The sequence below is a fragment of the Phoxinus phoxinus genome (genome assembly GCF_949152265.1).
Source record: "Phoxinus phoxinus genome assembly, chromosome: 13".
Taxonomy (NCBI): Eukaryota; Metazoa; Chordata; class Actinopteri; order Cypriniformes; family Leuciscidae; genus Phoxinus; species Phoxinus phoxinus.
This window is the reverse complement of record NC_136888.1, coordinates 36,032,609-36,053,743: the sequence shown is the minus strand read 5'-3', so window position 1 is coordinate 36,053,743 and position 21,135 is coordinate 36,032,609. Positions and strand designations below refer to the sequence as shown.

Here is a 21,135-nt window from a genome sequence, read left to right as displayed (position 1 = left end):
GTGTGTCAACATCTGATGATGTTGTGAGTGTGTGTCAACATCTGATGATGTTGTGAGTGTGTGTCAACATCTGATGATGTTGTGAGTGTGTGTCAACATCTGATGATGTTGTGAGTGTGTGTCAACATCTGATGTTGTGAGTGTGTGTCAACATCTGATGTTGTGAGAGTGTGTTAACATCTGATGATGTTGTGAGTGTGTGTCAACATCTGATGTTGTGAGTGTGTGTCAACATCTGATGTTGTGAGTGTGTGTCAACATCTGATGATGTTGTGAGTGTGTGTCAACATCTGATGATGTTGTGAGTGTGTGTCAACATCTGATGATGTTGTGAGTGTGTGTCAACATCTGATGATGTTGTGAGTGTGTGTCAACATCTGATGTTGTGAGTGTGTGTCAACATCTGATGTTGTGAGTGTGTGTCAACATCTGATGATGTTGTGAGTGTGTGTCAACATCTGATGATGTTGTGAGTGTGTGTCAACATCTGATGATGTTGTGAGTGTGTGTCAACATCTGATGTTGTGAGTGTGTGTCAACATCTGATGTTGTGAGAGTGTGTTAACATCTGATGATGTTGTGAGTGTGTTAACATCTGATGATGTTGTGAGTGTGTGTTAACATCTGATGTTGTGAGTGTGTGTCAACATCTGATGATGTTGTGAGTGTGTGTCAACATCTGATGATGTTGTGAGTGTGTGTCAACATCTGATGATGTTGTGAGTGTGTGTCAACATCTGATGATGTTGTGAGTGTGTGTCAACATCTGATGTTGTGAGTGTGTGTCAACATCTGATGTTGTGAGAGTGTGTTAACATCTGATGATGTTGTGAGTGTGTGTCAACATCTGATGTTGTGAGTGTGTGTCAACATCTGATGTTGTGAGTGTGTGTCAACATCTGATGTTGTGAGTGTGTGTCAACATCTGATGATGTTGTGAGTGTGTGTCAACATCTGATGATGTTGTGAGTGTGTGTCAACATCTGATGATGTTGTGAGTGTGTGTCAACATCTGATGATGTTGTGAGTGTGTGTCAACATCTGATGTTGTGAGTGTGTGTCAACATCTGATGTTGTGAGTGTGTGTCAACATCTGATGATGTTGTGAGTGTGTGTCAACATCTGATGATGTTGTGAGTGTGTGTCAACATCTGATGATGTTGTGAGTGTGTGTCAACATCTGATGTTGTGAGTGTGTGTCAACATCTGATGTTGTGAGAGTGTGTTAACATCTGATGATGTTGTGAGTGTGTGTCAACATCTGATGTTGTGAGTGTGTGTCAACATCTGATGTTGTGAGTGTGTGTCAACATCTGATGATGTTGTGAGTGTGTGTCAACATCTGATGTTGTGAGAGTGTGTTAACATCTGATGTTGTGAGAGTGTGTTAACATCTGATGTTGTGAGTGTGTGTCAACATCTGATGTTGTGAGTGTGTGTCAACATCTGATGATGTTGTGAGTGTGTGTCAACATCTGATGATGTTGTGAGTGTGTGTCAACATCTGATGATGTTGTGAGTGTGTGTCAACATCTGATGATGTTGTGAGTGTGTGTCAACATCTGATGATGTTGTGAGTGTGTGTCAACATCTGATGATGTTGTGAGTGTGTGTCAACATCTGATGATGTTGTGAGTGTGTGTCAACATCTGATGATATTGTGAGTGTGTGTCAACATCTGATGATGTTGTGAGTGTGTGTCAACATCTGATGATGTTGTGAGTGTGTGTCAACATCTGATGATGTTGTGAGTGTGTGTCAACATCTGATGTTGTGAGTGTGTGTCAACATCTGATGTTGTGAGAGTGTGTCAACATCTGATGATGTTGTGAGTGTGTGTCAACATCTGATGTTGTGAGTGTGTGTCAACATCTGATGTTGTGAGAGTGTGTTAACATCTGATGATGTTGTGAGTGTGTGTCAACATCTGATGATGTTGTGAGTGTGTGTCAACATCTGATGTTGTGAGTGTGTGTCAACATCTGATGATGTTGTGAGTGTGTTAACATCTGATGTTGTGAGTGTGTTAACATCTGATGTTGTGAGTGTGTTAACATCTGATGTTGTGAGTGTGTGTTAACATCTGATGTTGTGAGTGTGTGTTAACATCTGATGTTGTGAGTGTGTGTTAACATCTGATGTTGTGAGTGTGTGTTAACATCTGATGTTGTGAGTGTGTGTTAACATCTGATGTTGTGAGTGTGTTAACATCTGATGTTGTGAGTGTGTGTTAACATCTGATGTTGTGAGTGTGTGTTAACATCTGATGTTGTGAGTGTGTGTTAACATCTGATGATGTTGTGAGTGTGTGTCAACATCTGACGTTGTGAGTGTGTGTCAACATCTGATGTTGTGAGTGTGTGTCAACATCTGATGTTGTGAGTGTGTGTCAACATCTGATGATGTTGTGAGTGTGTGTCAACATCTGATGTTGTGAGTGTGTGTCAACATCTGATGTTGTGAGAGTGTGTTAACATCTGATGATGTTGTGAGTGTGTGTCAACATCTGATGTTGTGAGTGTGTGTCAACATCTGATGTTGTGAGTGTGTGTCAACATCTGATGATGTTGTGAGTGTGTGTCAACATCTGATGTTGTGAGTGTGTGTTAACATCTGATGTTGTGAGAGTGTGTTAACATCTGATGATGTTGTGAGTGTGTGTCAACATCTGATGATGTTGTGAGTGTGTGTTAACATCTGATGTTGTGAGAGTGTGTTAACATCTGATGATGTTGTGAGTGTGTGTCAACATCTGATGTTGTGAGTGTGTGTCAACATCTGATGTTGTGAGAGTGTGTTAACATCTGATGATGTTGTGAGTGTGTGTCAACATCTGATGATGTTGTGAGTGTGTGTCAACATCTGATGTTGTGAGTGTGTGTCAACATCTGATGGTGTTGTGAGTGTGTTAACATCTGATGTTGTGAGTGTGTTAACATCTGATGTTGTGAGTGTGTGTTAACATCTGATGTTGTGAGTGTGTGTTAACATCTGATGTTGTGAGTGTGTTAACATCTGATGTTGTGAGTGTGTGTCAACATCTGATGATGTTGTGAGTGTGTGTCAACATCTGATGATGTTGTGAGTGTGTGTCAACATCTGATGATGTTGTGAGTGTGTGTCAACATCTGATGATGTTGTGAGTGTGTGTCAACATCTGATGATGTTGTGAGTGTGTGTCAACATCTGATGATGTTGTGAGTGTGTGTCAACATCTGATGATATTGTGAGTGTGTGTCAACATCTGATGATGTTGTGAGTGTGTGTCAACATCTGATGATGTTGTGAGTGTGTGTCAACATCTGATGATGTTGTGAGTGTGTGTCAACATCTGATGTTGTGAGTGTGTGTCAACATCTGATGTTGTGAGAGTGTGTTAACATCTGATGATGTTGTGAGTGTGTGTCAACATCTGATGTTGTGAGTGTGTGTCAACATCTGATGTTGTGAGAGTGTGTTAACATCTGATGATGTTGTGAGTGTGTGTCAACATCTGATGATGTTGTGAGTGTGTGTCAACATCTGATGTTGTGAGTGTGTGTCAACATCTGATGATGTTGTGAGTGTGTTAACATCTGATGTTGTGAGTGTGTTAACATCTGATGTTGTGAGTGTGTGTTAACATCTGATGTTGTGAGTGTGTGTTAACATCTGATGTTGTGAGTGTGTTAACATCTGATGTTGTGAGTGTGTGTTAACATCTGATGTTGTGAGTGTGTGTTAACATCTGATGTTGTGAGTGTGTTAACATCTGATGTTGTGAGTGTGTGTTAACATCTGATGTTGTGAGTGTGTGTTAACATCTGATGTTGTGAGTGTGTGTTAACATCTGATGATGTTGTGAGTGTGTGTCAACATCTGACGTTGTGAGTGTGTGTCAACATCTGATGTTGTGAGTGTGTGTCAACATCTGATGTTGTGAGTGTGTGTCAACATCTGATGATGTTGTGAGTGTGTGTCAACATCTGATGTTGTGAGTGTGTGTCAACATCTGATGTTGTGAGAGTGTGTTAACATCTGATGTTGTGAGTGTGTGTCAACATCTGATGTTGTGAGTGTGTGTCAACATCTGATGATGTTGTGAGTGTGTGTCAACATCTGATGATGTTGTGAGTGTGTGTTAACATCTGATGTTGTGAGAGTGTCAACATCTGATGTTGTGAGAGTGTGTTAACATCTGATGATGTTGTGAGTGTGTGTCAACATCTGATGTTGTGAGTGTGTGTCAACATCTGATGTTGTGAGAGTGTGTTAACATCTGATGATGTTGTGAGTGTGTGTCAACATCTGATGATGTTGTGAGTGTGTGTCAACATCTGATGTTGTGAGTGTGTGTCAACATCTGATGATGTTGTGAGTGTGTTAACATCTGATGTTGTGAGTGTGTTAACATCTGATGTTGTGAGTGTGTTAACATCTGATGTTGTGAGTGTGTTAACATCTGATGTTGTGAGTGTGTGTTAACATCTGATGTTGTGAGTGTGTTAACATCTGATGTTGTGAGTGTGTTAACATCTGATGTTGTGAGTGTGTGTTAACATCTGATGTTGTGAGTGTGTTAACATCTGATGTTGTGAGTGTGTGTTAACATCTGATGTTGTGAGTGTGTGTTAACATCTGATGTTGTGAGTGTGTGTTAACATCTGATGATGTTGTGAGTGTGTGTCAACATCTGATGTTGTGAGTGTGTGTTAACATCTGATGTTGTGAGTGTGTGTTAACATCTGATGTTGTGAGTGTGTGTTAACATCTGATGTTGTGAGAGTGTGTTAACATCTGATGCTGTGAAAGTGTGTTAACATCTGATGCTGTGAGAGTGTGTTAACATCTGATGTTGTGAGTGTGTGTTAACATCTGATGTTGTGAGTGTGTGTTAACATCTGATGTTGTTTGTGTGTCAACATCTGATGTTGTGAGTGTGTGTCAACATCTGATGTTGTGAGTGTGTGTTAACATCTGATGTTGTGAGTGTGTTAACATCTGATGATGTTATGAGTGTGTGTTAACATCTGATGGTTGTGAGTGTGTGTTAACATCTGATGTTGTGAGTGTGTTAACATCTGATGTTGTGAGTGTGTGTTAACATCTGATGTTGTGAGTGTGTTAACATCTGATGTTGTGAGTGTGTGTTAACATCTGATGTTGTGAGTGTGTGTTAACATCTGATGTTGTGAGTGTGTGTCAACATCTGATGTTGTGAGTGTGTGTTAACATCTGATGTTGTGAGTGTGTGTTAACATCTGATGTTGTGAGTGTGTTAACATCTGATGTTGTGAGTGTGTTAACATCTGATGTTGTGAGTGTGTGTTAACATCTGATGTTGTTTGTGTGTTAACATCTGATGTTGTTTGTGTGTTAACATCTGATGTTGTGAGTGTGTGTTAACATCTGATGTTGTGAGTGTGTAATACTGAATCCTGAAAGCACACTTGTAGTTGGCGAGGGCCATGTAGGGAGCGCAGACGGGCACGGAGAACATCAGCACGTCGTCCGGGTGGGGAAGACCGGTCAGAGAGTCCAGAACGTCCTGATACACAACACACTCACATCCATTAATAAAGCTCAGTTATACATCATAATTCAGACAGGAAGTCTGATTTCCACTTCCTGTTTGTCCGGCTTCCCTCACCTCCGCCACAGGATTGTCCGCGTCCTCCGTCTCCTGCAACACAAGCACAGCTCAGTACCTCCAGCATTAATGTCTCGGATCATGAGTGGTGTTTCACCGGTAGAGTCGGACCTTGGAGTCGGCGTCGTCGGCCGCTTCGGGGTCTTCGCTCGCTCGCGTGATGTTCACGGCTTCGGGCTTCAGAACCGCTTTCTGAGGAGGAGGAGGACGTTTCCTGACCGGCTCTTCTTTCATTCTGCCTTTCTTGCCCTTCTTTGGTTTCTCCTGCTTGCTGGATCCTGCGGACTGGACAGAAACACACACTGATGATATTTCTCTGAGGTCACGTGATGCGCATGTGAACTGTCAGACTGACCCCCAATAACTGCATCATCATCTCTCGGTCCTCTTCGTCCTGGTCTTTGTACTTGTCCTTCATCTTCTTCAGTTTGTTCTGAGAGAAACAGAGACACACATGAGTGGACTGGATCTCCTGAGCCGTGAGAGTGCTGGAGCTGCATCACCTTCTGTCCTCTCTTCAGCGGCGGGTTCGGGCCGTTCCTGCGCTCCGCCGCGCTCTCCGGCTCCGCCGCGCTCTCCGGCTCCGCCGCGCGGTCATCCGCGCTCTCTGGCCTCGGCTTCTTCATGTCCCTGATGACAGCGACAGGTGTTAGTGTGTGTGTGTGTGTGTGTGGTCTCACCTGCGCTGTCTGGCCGTCAGGTGTGTGTGGTCTCACCTGCGCTGTCTGGCCGTCAGGTGTTTTCTCCCATGAGCCTCGGCTGCGTTCGCCTGCAGGACACACACTTTAAACATCTGCACATTGAGTTCAAACGGAGTCATGTGATCTGTTGGTCACGCACCTGATGCGACTCGTCCTGCGTGAAGGCGTCGGTCTGAAGAGTCCTGCGGAGAGAGAGACACGGACTGAAGCGATCGCCCCGTCTCACTCAGTCACACACACACACACACACACACACACACACACACACACCTGTTGGGCTGCAGGTGTGACAGTGAGATGCTGGTGTCGGGGAAGCTGATCTCTGCGCTCTGCTCTTCCCGGTCTCTGATGTTGCTGTCAGTCAGCGGCTCCTCCTCTTCCTCACGCTTCTCCTCCTCTTCCTCACGCTTCTCCTCCTCTTCCTCACGCTTCTCCTCCTCTTCCTCACGCTTCTCCTCCTCCTCCTCCTCGCTGTCTTCACCTGAGACACAGCACACAGAGTTAGAGTATCTGACGGAGGCTTGAGAACGAGGAGAGATGATGATGATGATGATGAACCTAAGAGTTCGTCTCCCTCCTCCAGGAGCTCTGCGGTGCTGGACGCCACGTCCTCTTCCTCATCCAGGGTCTTCATCTTCCTCTCTCCACGATGCCTAAAAACACTCTGATCATCGACCTGCAACCGCAGAAGAAGAGCCCTGATTATGATGATCACATGCCCACTGATAACTGATGAAGAACAGCAGCTTCACCTTGAACAGAAACCCGAAGCCCATGATCAGATATGATGGAGGCAGGAAGTTTTTCTTCCCTGTGGAAAAGCAATAAAGAACATTTAGGGATCTTTCCCATATGATGAGTCTGCAGATGAGCTGACCTCTGACCTCTGATCATGAAGCTGCCGGTGGTCAGGTATTCTCCTGTCGGAGCGGTTTTGGTCACTTGATGATGATGGACCCACCAGGCGCTGGTGATGACCTTAGCATCCCACGCCGCGCTGTAGCAGACGCCCATCGTCCCGGCCTCGGTCAGCGTGCGGGGGGGAATCGGCTGGCCTGAGGGAGCAGAGCACGCTCAGAAGAGCACTAGCACAGGTCAAAGGTCACGGGGTCGATTCCCCCATACGCACAACCGGCGTAGCGTCATAGAACGTCTCTGAAAAGGTTCCCGCCCACTTTTAGGGGAAAACAAACCGGCGACCGCCATACACAGTATCGGATTGAGGACGTGTACTAACCCTTACAAACATGCCAAAGAGTTGTGGTGTGGTGGGTGCACCAATAATATTTGTAAAAACCCAAAATTGAAATGTATTCCTTGTGCACTCAGTAGCTACTCTAAATATAAAGACATAATATATACATTTAAAGATGTTTACTTCTTAAAACCGAAGTAAAATCATTCACTGGCTACCTGGTGACTCGATGCGGTACGAGTAAATGTCCGCGTAAGACACGGGGTGGGGTTGTTAGACCAATTTGACGCTGGTAGAATGAAGGGACATGTTTTTAAGTTGCCCAAATTAAGTTTATAAATGTATCATTCACGCTCTATGGAAGGCAGGGTGGACATATAATTACTCAACATATTTCATTTAAGTGATTTCTGAAGTTAAACACGTCTGCCGGCTGTGTACAGACGTTGTTTTGTGCCGCTATTTTGTATTGAAGTCTATGGGAAGTGTGGTTTGTTTTCCCCTAAAAAGGGGTGGTTACGAAATTGACAGTTAAGTTCCCAGATGTGCCGGTTGTATGTATAATGCATGCACTGATCACATGTAATAATTAAATGCAATTAAAGTCGTTTTGGATAAAAGCATCTGCCAAAGAGAGCTCTTGAGTTCAGTCACCTGATCAGGACAGTTTCCCCACTATAAACTCTCTCTATCTGAACTGAACACACAGATCACTGTTACTCAACACCACATCAGATCACTGTTACTCAACACCACATCAGATCACTGATACTCAACACCACATCAGATCACTGTTACTCACCACCACATCAGATCACTGTTACTCAACACCACATCAGATCACTGTTACTCAACACCACATCAGATCACTATTACTCAACACCACATCAGATCACCGTTACTCAACACCACATCAGATCACTGTTACTCAACACCACATCAGATCACTGTTACTCAACACCACATCAGATCACTGTTACTCAACACCACATCAGATCACCGTTACTCAACACCACATCAGATCACCGTTACTCAACACCACATCAGATCACCGTTACTCAACACCACATCAGATCACTGTTACTCAACACCACATCAGATCACTGTTACTCAACACCACATCAGATCACTGTTACTCAACACCACATCAGATCACTGTTACTCAACACCACATCAGATCACTGTTACTCAACACCACATCAGATCACTGTTACTCAACACCACATCAGATCACTGTTACTCAACACCACATCAGATCACTGTTTACTCACCACCACATCAGATCACTGTTACTCAACACCACATCAGATCACTGTTACTCAACACAACATCAGATCACCGTTACGCAACACCACATCAGATCACCGTTACTCAACACCACATCAGATTACTGTTACTCAACACCACATCAGATTACTGTTACTCAACACCACATCAGATCACTGTTACTCAACACCACATCAGATCACTGTTACTCGACACCACATCAGATCACCGTTACTCGACACCACATCAGATCACCGTTACTCGACACCACATCAGATCACCGTTACTCAACACCACATCAGATTACTGTTACTCAACACCACATCAGATTACTGTTACTCAACACCACATCAGATCACTGTTACTCAACACCACATCAGATCACCGTTACTCAACACCACATCAGATCACCGTTACTCGACAGTGACACCACATCAGATCACCGTTACTCGACATCAGATCACTGTTACTCAACACCACATCAGATCACTGTTACTCAACACCACATCAGATCACTGTTACTCAACACCACATCAGATCACCGTTACTCAACACCACATCAGATCACTGTTACTCAACACCACATCAGATCACCGTTACTCAACACCACATCAGATCACTGTTACTCAACACCACATCAGATCACTGTTACTCAACACCACATCAGATTACCGTTACTCAACACCACATCAGATCACTGTTACTCAACACCACATCAGATCACTGTTACTCAACACCACATCAGATCACCGTTACTCAACACCACATCAGATCACTGTTACTCAACACCACATCAGATCACCGTTACTCAACACCACATCAGATCACTGTTACTCAACACCACATCAGATCACTGTTACTCAACACCACATCAGATCACTGTTACTCAACACCACATCAGATCACTGTTACTCAACACCACATCAGATCACTGTTACTCAACACCACATCAGATCACTGTTACTCAACACCACATCAGATCACTGTTACTCAACACCACATCAGATCACTGTTACTCAACACCACATCAGATCACTGTTTACTCACCACCACATCAGATCACTGTTACTCAACACCACATCAGATCACTGTTACTCAACACAACATCAGATCACCGTTACGCAACACCACATCAGATCACCGTTACTCAACACCACATCAGATTACTGTTACTCAACACCACATCAGATTACTGTTACTCAACACCACATCAGATCACTGTTACTCAACACCACATCAGATCACTGTTACTCGACACCACATCAGATCACCGTTACTCGACACCACATCAGATCACCGTTACTCGACACCACATCAGATCACCGTTACTCAACACCACATCAGATTACTGTTACTCAACACCACATCAGATTACTGTTACTCAACACCACATCAGATCACTGTTACTCAACACCACATCAGATCACCGTTACTCAACACCACATCAGATCACCGTTACTCGACAGTGACACCACATCAGATCACCGTTACTCGACATCAGATCACTGTTACTCAACACCACATCAGATCACTGTTACTCAACACCACATCAGATCACTGTTACTCAACACCACATCAGATCACCGTTACTCAACACCACATCAGATCACTGTTACTCAACACCACATCAGATCACCGTTACTCAACACCACATCAGATCACTGTTACTCAACACCACATCAGATCACTGTTACTCAACACCACATCAGATCACCGTTACTCAACACCACATCAGATCACTGTTACTCAACACCACATCAGATCACTGTTACTCAACACCACATCAGATCACCGTTACTCAACACCACATCAGATCACTGTTACTCAACACCACATCACTCAACACCACATCAGATCACTGTTACTCAACACCACATCAGATTACCGTTACTCAACACCACATCAGATCACTGTTACTCAACACCACATCAGATCACTGTTACTCAACACCACATCAGATCACCGTTACTCAACACCACATCAGATCACTGTTACTCAACACCACATCAGATCACTGTTACTCAACACCACATCAGATCACCGTTACGCAACACCACATCAGATCACTATTACTCAACACCACATCAGATCACCGTTACTCAACACCACATCAAATCACCGTTACTCAACACCACATCAGATCACCGTTACTCAACACAACATCAGGTCACCGCTACTCAACACCACATCAGATCACCGTTACTCAACACCACATCAGATTACCGTTACTCAACACCACATCAGATCACTGTTACTCAACACCACATCAGATCACCCTTACTCAACACAACATCAGATCACTGTTACTCAACACCACATCAGATCATCGTTACTCAACACAACATCAGATCACCGTTACTCAACATCAGATCACCATTACTCAACACCACATCAGATCACCGTTACTCACCACCACATCAGATCACTGTTACTCAACACCACATCAGATCACTGTTACTCAACACCACATCAGATCACCTTTACTCAACACCACATCAGATCACTGTTACTCAACACAACATCAGATCACCGTTACTCAACATCAGATCACCATTACTCAACACCACATCAGATCACCGTTACTCAACACCACATCAGATCACTGTTACTCACCACCACATCAGATCACCGTTACTCAACACCACATCAGATCACCGTTACTCAACACCACATCAGATCAGCCATTACTCAACACATCAGATCACCGTTACTCAACATCAGATCACCGTTACTCAACACCACATCAGATCACTGTTACTCAACACCACATCAGATCACCGTTACTCAACACCACATCAGATCACTGTTACTCAACACCACATCAGATCACCGTTACTCAACACAACATCAGATCACCGTTACTCAACATCAGATCACCGTTACTCAACACCACATCAGATCACTGTTACTCACCACCACATCAGATCACCGTTACTCAACATCAGATCACCATTACTCAACACCACATCAGATCACTGTTACTCACCACCACATCAGATCACTGTTACTCAACACCACATCAGATCACTGTTACTCAACACCACATCAGATCACCGTTACTCAATACCACATCAGCTCACTGTTACTCAACACCACATCAGATCACTGTTACTTAACACCACATCAGATCACTGTTACTCAACACAACATCAGATCACCATTACTCAACACAACATCAGATCACCGTTACTCAACATCAGATCACCATTACTCAACACCACATCAGATCACTGTTACTCAACACCACATCAGATCACTGTTACTCAACTCCACATCAGATCACCGTTACTCAATACCACATCAGCTCACTGTTACTCAACACCACATCAGATCACCGTTACTCAACACCACATCAGATCACCGTTACTCAACACCACATCAGATCACTGTTACTCAACACCACATCAGCTCACTGTTACTCAATACCACATCAGCTCACTGTTACTCAACACCACATCAGATCACTGTTACTCAACACCACATCAGATCACCGTTACTCAACACCACATCAGATCACTGTTACTCAACACCACATCAGATCACCGTTACTCAATACCACATCAGCTCACTGTTACTCAACACCACATCAGATCACTGTTACTTAACACCACATCAGATCACTGTTACTCAACACAACATCAGATCACCATTACTCAACACAACATCAGATCACCGTTACTCAACATCAGATCACCATTACTCAACACCACATCAGATCACTGTTACTCAACACCACATCAGATCACTGTTACTCACCACCACATCAGATCACTGTTACTCAACACCACATCAGATCACTGTTACTCAACACCACATCAGATCACCGTTACTCAACACCACATCAGCTCACTGTTACTCAACACCACATCAGATCACTGTTACTTAACACCACATCAGATCACTGTTACTCAACACCACATCAGATCACTGTTACTCAACACCACATCAGATCACCGTTACTCAACACCACATCAGATCACTGTTACTCACCACCACATCAGATCACCGTTACTCAACACCACATCAGATCACCGTTACTCAACACCACATCAGATCACAGTTACTCAACACCATATCAGATCACCGTTACTCAACACCACATCAGATCACTGTAACTCAACACCACATCAGATCACTGTTACTCACCACCACATCAAATCACTGTTACTCAACACCACATCAGATCACTGTTACTCAACACCACATCAGATCACCGTTACTCAACACCACATCAGATCACCGTTACTCAATACCACATCAGCTCACTGTTACTCAACACCACATCAGATCACTGTACTTAACACCACATCAGATCACTGTTACTCAACACCACATCAGATCACCGTTACTCACCACCACATCAGATCACTGTTACTCAACACCACATCAGCTCACTGTTACTCAACACCACATCAGATCACCGTTACTCAACACCACATCAGATCACCGTTACTCAACACCACATCAGATCACCGTTACTCAACACCACATCAGATCACCGTTACTCAACACCACATCAGATCACAGTTACTCAACACCACATCAGATCACTGTAACTCAACACCATATCAGATCGCTGTTACTCAACACCACATCAGATCACTGTTACTCAACACCACATCAGATCACCGTTACTCACCACCACATCAGATCACCGTTACTCAACACCACATCAGATCACCGTTACTCAACACCACATCAGATCACTGTTACTCAACACCACATCAGATCACCTTTACTCAACACCACATCAGATCACCGTTACTCAACATCACATCAGATCACCGTTACTCAACACCACATCAGATCACCTTTACTCAACACCACATCAGATCACCGTTACTCAACACCACATCAGATCACCGTTACTCAACACCACATCAGATCACCGTTACTCAATACCACATCAGCTCACTGTTACTCAACACCACATCAGATCACTGTTACTTAACACCACATCAGATCACTGTTACTCAACACCACATCAGATCACTGTTACTCAACACCACATCAGATCACTGTTACTCAACACCACATCAGATCACCGTTACTCAACACCACATCAGATCACCGTTACTCAACACCACATCAGATCACCGTTACTCAACACCACATCAGATCACTGTTACTCAACACCACATCAGATCACTGTTACTCAACACCACATCAGATCACTGTTACTCAACACCACATCAGATCACTGTTACTCAACACCACATCAGATCACTGTTACTCAACACCACATCAGATCACTGTTACTCAACACCACATCAGATCACCGTTACTCAACACCACATCAGATCACTGTTACTCACCACCACATCAGATCACTGTTACTCAACACCACATCAGATCACTGTTACTCAACACCACATCAGATTACTGTTACTCAACACCACATCAGATCACTGTTACTCAACACCACATCAGATCACTGTTACTCAACACTAGAGGTCGACCGATTAATCGGTCGGACGATTAATCGGCCGATTTTTTGCATTTTTTAACATAATCGGCATCGGCCAATATCCACCTATATTAAGCCGATTATTAGGCAGGCGCACACGTGTACGACGCACGCTGCCCCTAGTGTCGTTTTCCAACAGAGTGAGCAGACCGCAGACCTTCAGTGTCCAGTGCCTAAGGAAAACGGTAAGGATTCCATTCTTATAACTCCTTTATATTTAATTAAAAACTAAAAATGTTACTGCCAACTTTGAGAAAAAACATGAATAGGCGACATGACGTTCGGCTACTTTGGATATTGATAGCGTAGTTGAGGTTGCATTATCACAGCAGAAGGGTTGCTATCATGTCACAATAAGTAAGCAAGAATTTTGCAATTACAGACAGTAAATTTGACTTATTTTTTCTGTTTGTGTGTCTTATATTTGAGAGGGTTGTCACTCAATGCAGAGAAATAAGTAATAAAAAGAGACCAACGCGCACTATAAGCTAGTGAAGGACTGGCTTTGCTTTGCTAGTGTCATCGCGGCACTGGTGCCTTAACGACCGTTATCTACCGGACCGAATATCAACACGGATTTCTTTGCTTCATTTCGGTGCTACTGTTATGCATTTGTTTCTCTTGGATGCTAAATGAATAAATGTAAATGTAAATGGATGCTCTGAAAACGGACGTTAGAATAACATAACACCGCGTCGCTGCATGTGACGCTAGTCAGCAGCTAACTTTAGCATACCGTTAGCTGGATTAAACACGGTTAAAATGCTGGCCAAACAGTGTAATGTTGTGTGACTGTATTTCACTGTAGAGGCGCGGGAGCGAACGAGAAGTCAAAGAGTGTTTACTTATATTTGTGTGTGTGAGAGAGAGAGGGGCGCGGGAGCGATCGAGAAGTCGCAGAGTGTTTACTTATATGTGTGTGTGTGTGTGAGGCGCGGACGCGATCGAACAGTGGAAACATACAATTTACTAGTACGTTATTGCTACTACTATATTATTAAATCATTCCGTCCCCCGTCCCCCTTTTTTGCGATAATTGGGTTATGTCCATTTAGCTTTGTCCATAAAACAAAACAAATAAACCATAAATAGGCTACATGTTTCAGGACAGTTTTTGGGAAGAGGATAGAAATGTTTTTAGTCTTGTATTACTTACAATGCACTGAATTATTAGCTGAATTATGAAACATTTTTTAGATTTATATCTATACCTATCTATAAAATGACTTGAAGATGATGTCAAGATACTATACAAAAAATATTAACAAAACCTTTTATTTTTCCCCTTTTTTAGTCATTACAGTCTGATGGCTGAAAAGAAAACCACCCCCATGGCAGCGCTTCACCCAGCCAAGTTTATTTGACAGCTTATTTTCTTCTTACCTGTTTCGTTTATTTAATATATTTGTTATACATTATTTATACAATGTTTTTACATTATACATTTTTTATTTAAGTGTACAAGTTCAGATTGGTGTGTTCAATAAATGTTTTTGTTGAGAAATTTTGTCTATCTTAGTAATTATTTGTGTACTTAAATTATATATTTCAAATAGAGGTTAAAAACAAGCACATATCGGCCAAATATCGGCCAAAATAAATCGGCAGCATTTATCGGCCATCGGCCGACCCGGATTTTAAAAAATCGGCATCGGCATCGGCCTGAAAAAACTCATATCGGTCGACCTCTACTCAACACCACATCAGATCACTGTTACTCAACACAATATCAGATCACAGTTACTCAACACCACATCAGATCACCGTTACTCAACACCACATCAGATTACCGTTACTCAACACCACATCAGATCACTGTTACTCAACACCACATCAGATCACTGTTACTCAACACCACATCAGATCACTGTTACTCAACACCACATCAGATCACTGTTACTCAACACCACATCAGATCACTGTTACTCAACACCACATCAGATCACTGTTACTCAACACAACATCAGATCACAGTTACTCAACACCACATCAGATCACCGTTACTCAACACCACATCAGATTACCGTTACTCAACACCACATCAGATCACTGTTACTCAACACCACATCAGATCACTGTTACTCAACACCACATCAGATCACTGTTACTCAACACCACATCAGATCACTGTTACTCAACACAACATCAGATCACCGTTACTCAACACCACATCAGATCACTGTTACTCAACACCACATCAGATCACTGTTACTCAACACAACATCAGATCACCGTTACGCAACACCACATCAGATCACCGTTACTCAACACCACATCAGATTACTGTTACTCAACACCACATCAGATTACTGTTACTCAACACCACATCAGATCACTGTTACTCAACACCACATCAGATCACTGTTACTCGACACCACATCAGATCACCGTTACTCGACACCACATCAGATCACCGTTACTCGACACCACATCAGATCACCGTTACTCAACACCACATCAGATTACTGTTACTCAACACCACATCAGATTACTGTTACTCAACACCACATCAGATCACTGTTACTCAACACCACATCAGATCACTGTTACTCGACACCACATCAGATCACCGTTACTCGACACCACATCAGATCACCGTTACTCGACAGTGACACCACATCAGATCACCGTTACTCGACATCAGATCACTGTTACTCAACACCACATCAGATCACTGTTACTCAACACCACATCAGATCACTGTTACTCAACACCACATCAGATCACCGTTACTCAACACCACATCAGATCACTGTTACTCAACACCACATCAGATCACTGTTACTCAACACCACATCAGATCACCGTTACTCAACACCACATCAGATCACTGTTACTCAACACCACATCAGATCACTGTTACTCAACACCACATCAGATCACCGTTACGCAACACCACATCAGATCACTATTACTCAACACCACATCAGATCACCGTTACTCAACACCACATCAAATCACCGTTACTCAACACCACATCAGATCACCGTTACTCAACACAACATCAGGTCACTGTTACTCAACACCACATCAGATCATCGTTACTCAACACAACATCAGATCACCGTTACTCAACACCACATCAGATCACCCTTACTCAACACCACATCAGATCACCGTTACTCAACACCACATCAGATCACCGTTACTCAACACCACATCAGATTACCGTTACTCAACACCACATCAGATCACTGTTACTCAACACCACATCAGATCACCCTTACTCAACACAACATCAGATCACTGTTACTCAACACCACATCAGATCATCGTTACTCAACACAACATCAGATCACCGTTACTCAACATCAGATCACCATTACTCAACACCACATCAGATCACCGTTACTCACCACCACATTAGATCACCGTTACTCAACACCACATCAGATCACTGTTACTCAACACCACATCAGATCACTGTTACTCAACACCACATCAGATCACCTTTACTCAACACCACATCAGATCACTGTTACTCAACACAACATCAGATCACCGTTACTCAACATCAGATCACCATTACTCAACACCACATCAGATCACCGTTACTCAACACCACATCAGATCACTGTTACTCACCACCACATCAGATCACCGTTACTCAACACCACATCAGATCACCGTTACTCAACACCACATCAGATCACTGTTACTCAACACCACATCAGATCACTGTTACTCAACATCAGATCACCGTTACTCAACATCAGATCACCGTTACTCAACACATCAGATCACCGTTACTCAACATCAGATCACCGTTACTCAACACCACATCAGATCACTGTTACTCAACACCACATCAGATCACCGTTACTCAACACCACATCAGATCACTGTTACTCAACACCACATCAGATCACCGTTACTCAACACAACATCAGATCACCGTTACTCAACATCAGATCACCGTTACTCAACACCACATCAGATCACTGTTACTCACCACCACATCAGATCACCGTTACTCAACACCACATCAGATCACTGTTACTCACCACCACATCAGATCACTGTTACTCAACACCACATCAGATCACTGTTACTCAACACCACATCAGATCACCGTTACTCAATACCACATCAGCTCACTGTTACTCAACACCACATCAGATCACTGTTACTTAACACCACATCAGATCACTGTTACTCAACACAACATCAGATCACCATTACTCAACACAACATCAGATCACCGTTACTCAACATCAGATCACCATTACTCAACACCACATCAGATCACTGTTACTCAACACCACATCAGATCACTGTTACTCAACACCACATCAGATCACCGTTACTCAATACCACATCAGCTCACTGTTACTCAACACCACATCAGATCACCGTTACTCAACACCACATCAGATCACCGTTACTCAACACCACATCAGATCACTGTTACTCAACACCACATCAGCTCACTGTTACTCAATACCACATCAGCTCACTGTTACTCAACACCACATCAGATCACTGTTACTCAACACCACATCAGATCACCGTTACTCAACACCACATCAGATCACTGTTACTCAACACCACATCAGATCACTGTTACTCAACACCACATCAGATCACTGTTACTCAACACCACATCAGATCACCGTTACTCAATACCACATCAGCTCACTGTTACTCAACACCACATCAGATCACTGTTACTTAACACCACATCAGATCACTGTTACTCAACACAACATCAGATCACCATTACTCAACACAACATCAGATCACCGTTACTCAACATCAGATCACCATTACTCAACACCACATCAGATCACTGTTACTCAACACCACATCAGATCACCGTTACTCAACACCACATCAGATCACCGTTACTCAACACCACATCAGATCACTGTTACTCAACACCACATCAGATCACCGTTACTCAATACCACATCAGCTCACTGTTACTCAACACCACATCAGATCACTGTTACTTAACACCACATCAGATCACTGTTACTCAACACCACATCAGATCACTGTTACTCAACACCACATCAGATCACTGTTACTCACCACCACATCAGATCACCGTTACTCAACACCACATCAGATCACCGTTACTCAACACCACATCAGATCACCGTTACTCAACACCACATCAGATCACCGTTACTCAACACCACATCAGATCACAGTTACTCAACACCATATCAGATCACCGTTACTCAACACCACATCAGATCACTGTAACTCAACACCACATCAGATCACTGTTACTCACCACCACATCAAATCACTGTTACTCAACACCACATCAGATCACTGTTACTCAACACCACATCAGATCACCGTTACTCAATACCACATCAGATCACTGTTACTTAACACCACATCAGATCACTGTTACTCAACACCACATCAGATCACCGTTACTCAACACCACATCAGATCACTGTTACTCAACACCACATCAGATCACTGTTACTTAACACCACATCAGATCACTGTTACTCAACACCACATCAGATCACCGTTACTCACCACCACATCAGATCACTGTTACTCAACACCACATCAGATCACCGTTACTCAACACCACATCAGATCACTGTTACTCAACACCACATCAGATCACCGTTACTCAACACCACATCAGATCACCGTTACTCAACACCACATCAGATCACTGTTACTCAACACCACATCAGATCACCGTTACTCAACACCACATCAGATCACTGTTACTCAACACCACATCAGATCACCGTTACTCAACACCACATCAGATCACCGTTACTCAACACAACATCAGATCACCGTTACTCAACACCACATCAGATCACCGTTACTCAACACCACATCAGATCACTGTTACTCAACACCACATCAGATCACCGTTACTCAACACCACATCAGATCACTGTTACTCAACACCACATCAGATCACTGTTACTCAACACCACATCAGATCACTGTTACTCAACACCACATCAGATCACTGTTACTCAACACCACATCAGATCACTGTTACTCAACACCACATCAGATCACCGTTACTCAACACCACATCAGATCACCGTTACTCAACACCACATCAGATCACTGTTACTCAACACCACATCAGATCACCGTTACTCAACACCACATCAGATCACTGTTACTCAACACCACATCAGATCACCGTTACTCAACACAACATCAGATCACTGTTACTCAACACCACATCAGATCACCGTTACTCAACACCACATCAGATCACTTTTACTCAACACATGACGGGTTCCTCACCGGACGGGTTCTTGATCACACAGCTCGTGGCTCCATGCAGATCCGCGTGAACGTACACGTCTCCTGAGGAAACACAGCATCAGATAAACCGAGCATCATGGGAAACCCTGGAGCCTCAGAGTGGACACACACACACCTGCTCTCAGGTAGCGCTTGACGATCATCTCGTTCTGCTGCTGGTCTCGTCCGGCGATGATCAGATAGTTCTCAGAGCTGACGAACCACAGGAACTTCTCAAACCTGCCCAGAGAGTGCTGGATTAGAGAAGCACACACACACTCACAGAGACACACACTCTCTCACACACACACACACACACACACACTGTGCTTTACCAGTACACCTTCCTGGCCTTCTGAATGCTGGTCACCGTCTGGACTTCTTTCAGAGTCTGTTTGGTCTTTTTCTCTGCAGATTTGAAGGCCTTGAATCGAGACAAAAACAACAGAGTCATTCAACAAACCCGAGCCGATAATAAACACGCCTCGCCTCGTCTCACCTTTTGTGCCGCTTCCACGGTTTTCTGCTCTTTCTTGGCGGCGCTTCTCTTGCAGTCGTAGTACCTGTGGAGAGATTGATGTGTCCATAAACGAGTCACTCAGCATCAGCTCAGAGTATTCACACCAAC

General features: G+C 43.5%; 1 protein-coding gene across 1 annotated transcript in view; it reads right to left on the bottom strand.

The window, feature by feature from the left end:
- The window catches only part of nemf (nuclear export mediator factor), a 43,045-nt gene that overhangs the window by 7,693 nt on the left and 14,217 nt on the right, over nt 1–21,135 (bottom strand). Inside the window, exons 15-29 of the mRNA XM_079632760.1 lie at nt 21,007–21,070; nt 20,843–20,931; nt 20,644–20,747; nt 20,508–20,570; nt 7,215–7,385; nt 7,083–7,141; nt 6,889–7,006; nt 6,601–6,811; nt 6,470–6,512; nt 6,346–6,398; nt 6,133–6,259; nt 5,985–6,062; nt 5,741–5,914; nt 5,630–5,662; nt 5,430–5,527 (exon numbers count right to left, since the gene is read on the bottom strand). Coding sequence (XP_079488886.1) covers nt 5,430–5,527; nt 5,630–5,662; nt 5,741–5,914; nt 5,985–6,062; nt 6,133–6,259; nt 6,346–6,398; nt 6,470–6,512; nt 6,601–6,811; nt 6,889–7,006; nt 7,083–7,141; nt 7,215–7,385; nt 20,508–20,570; nt 20,644–20,747; nt 20,843–20,931; nt 21,007–21,070 — 1,485 coding nt within the window. The remainder of the gene's footprint in view (nt 1–5,429; nt 5,528–5,629; nt 5,663–5,740; nt 5,915–5,984; nt 6,063–6,132; nt 6,260–6,345; nt 6,399–6,469; nt 6,513–6,600; nt 6,812–6,888; nt 7,007–7,082; nt 7,142–7,214; nt 7,386–20,507; nt 20,571–20,643; nt 20,748–20,842; nt 20,932–21,006; nt 21,071–21,135) is intronic.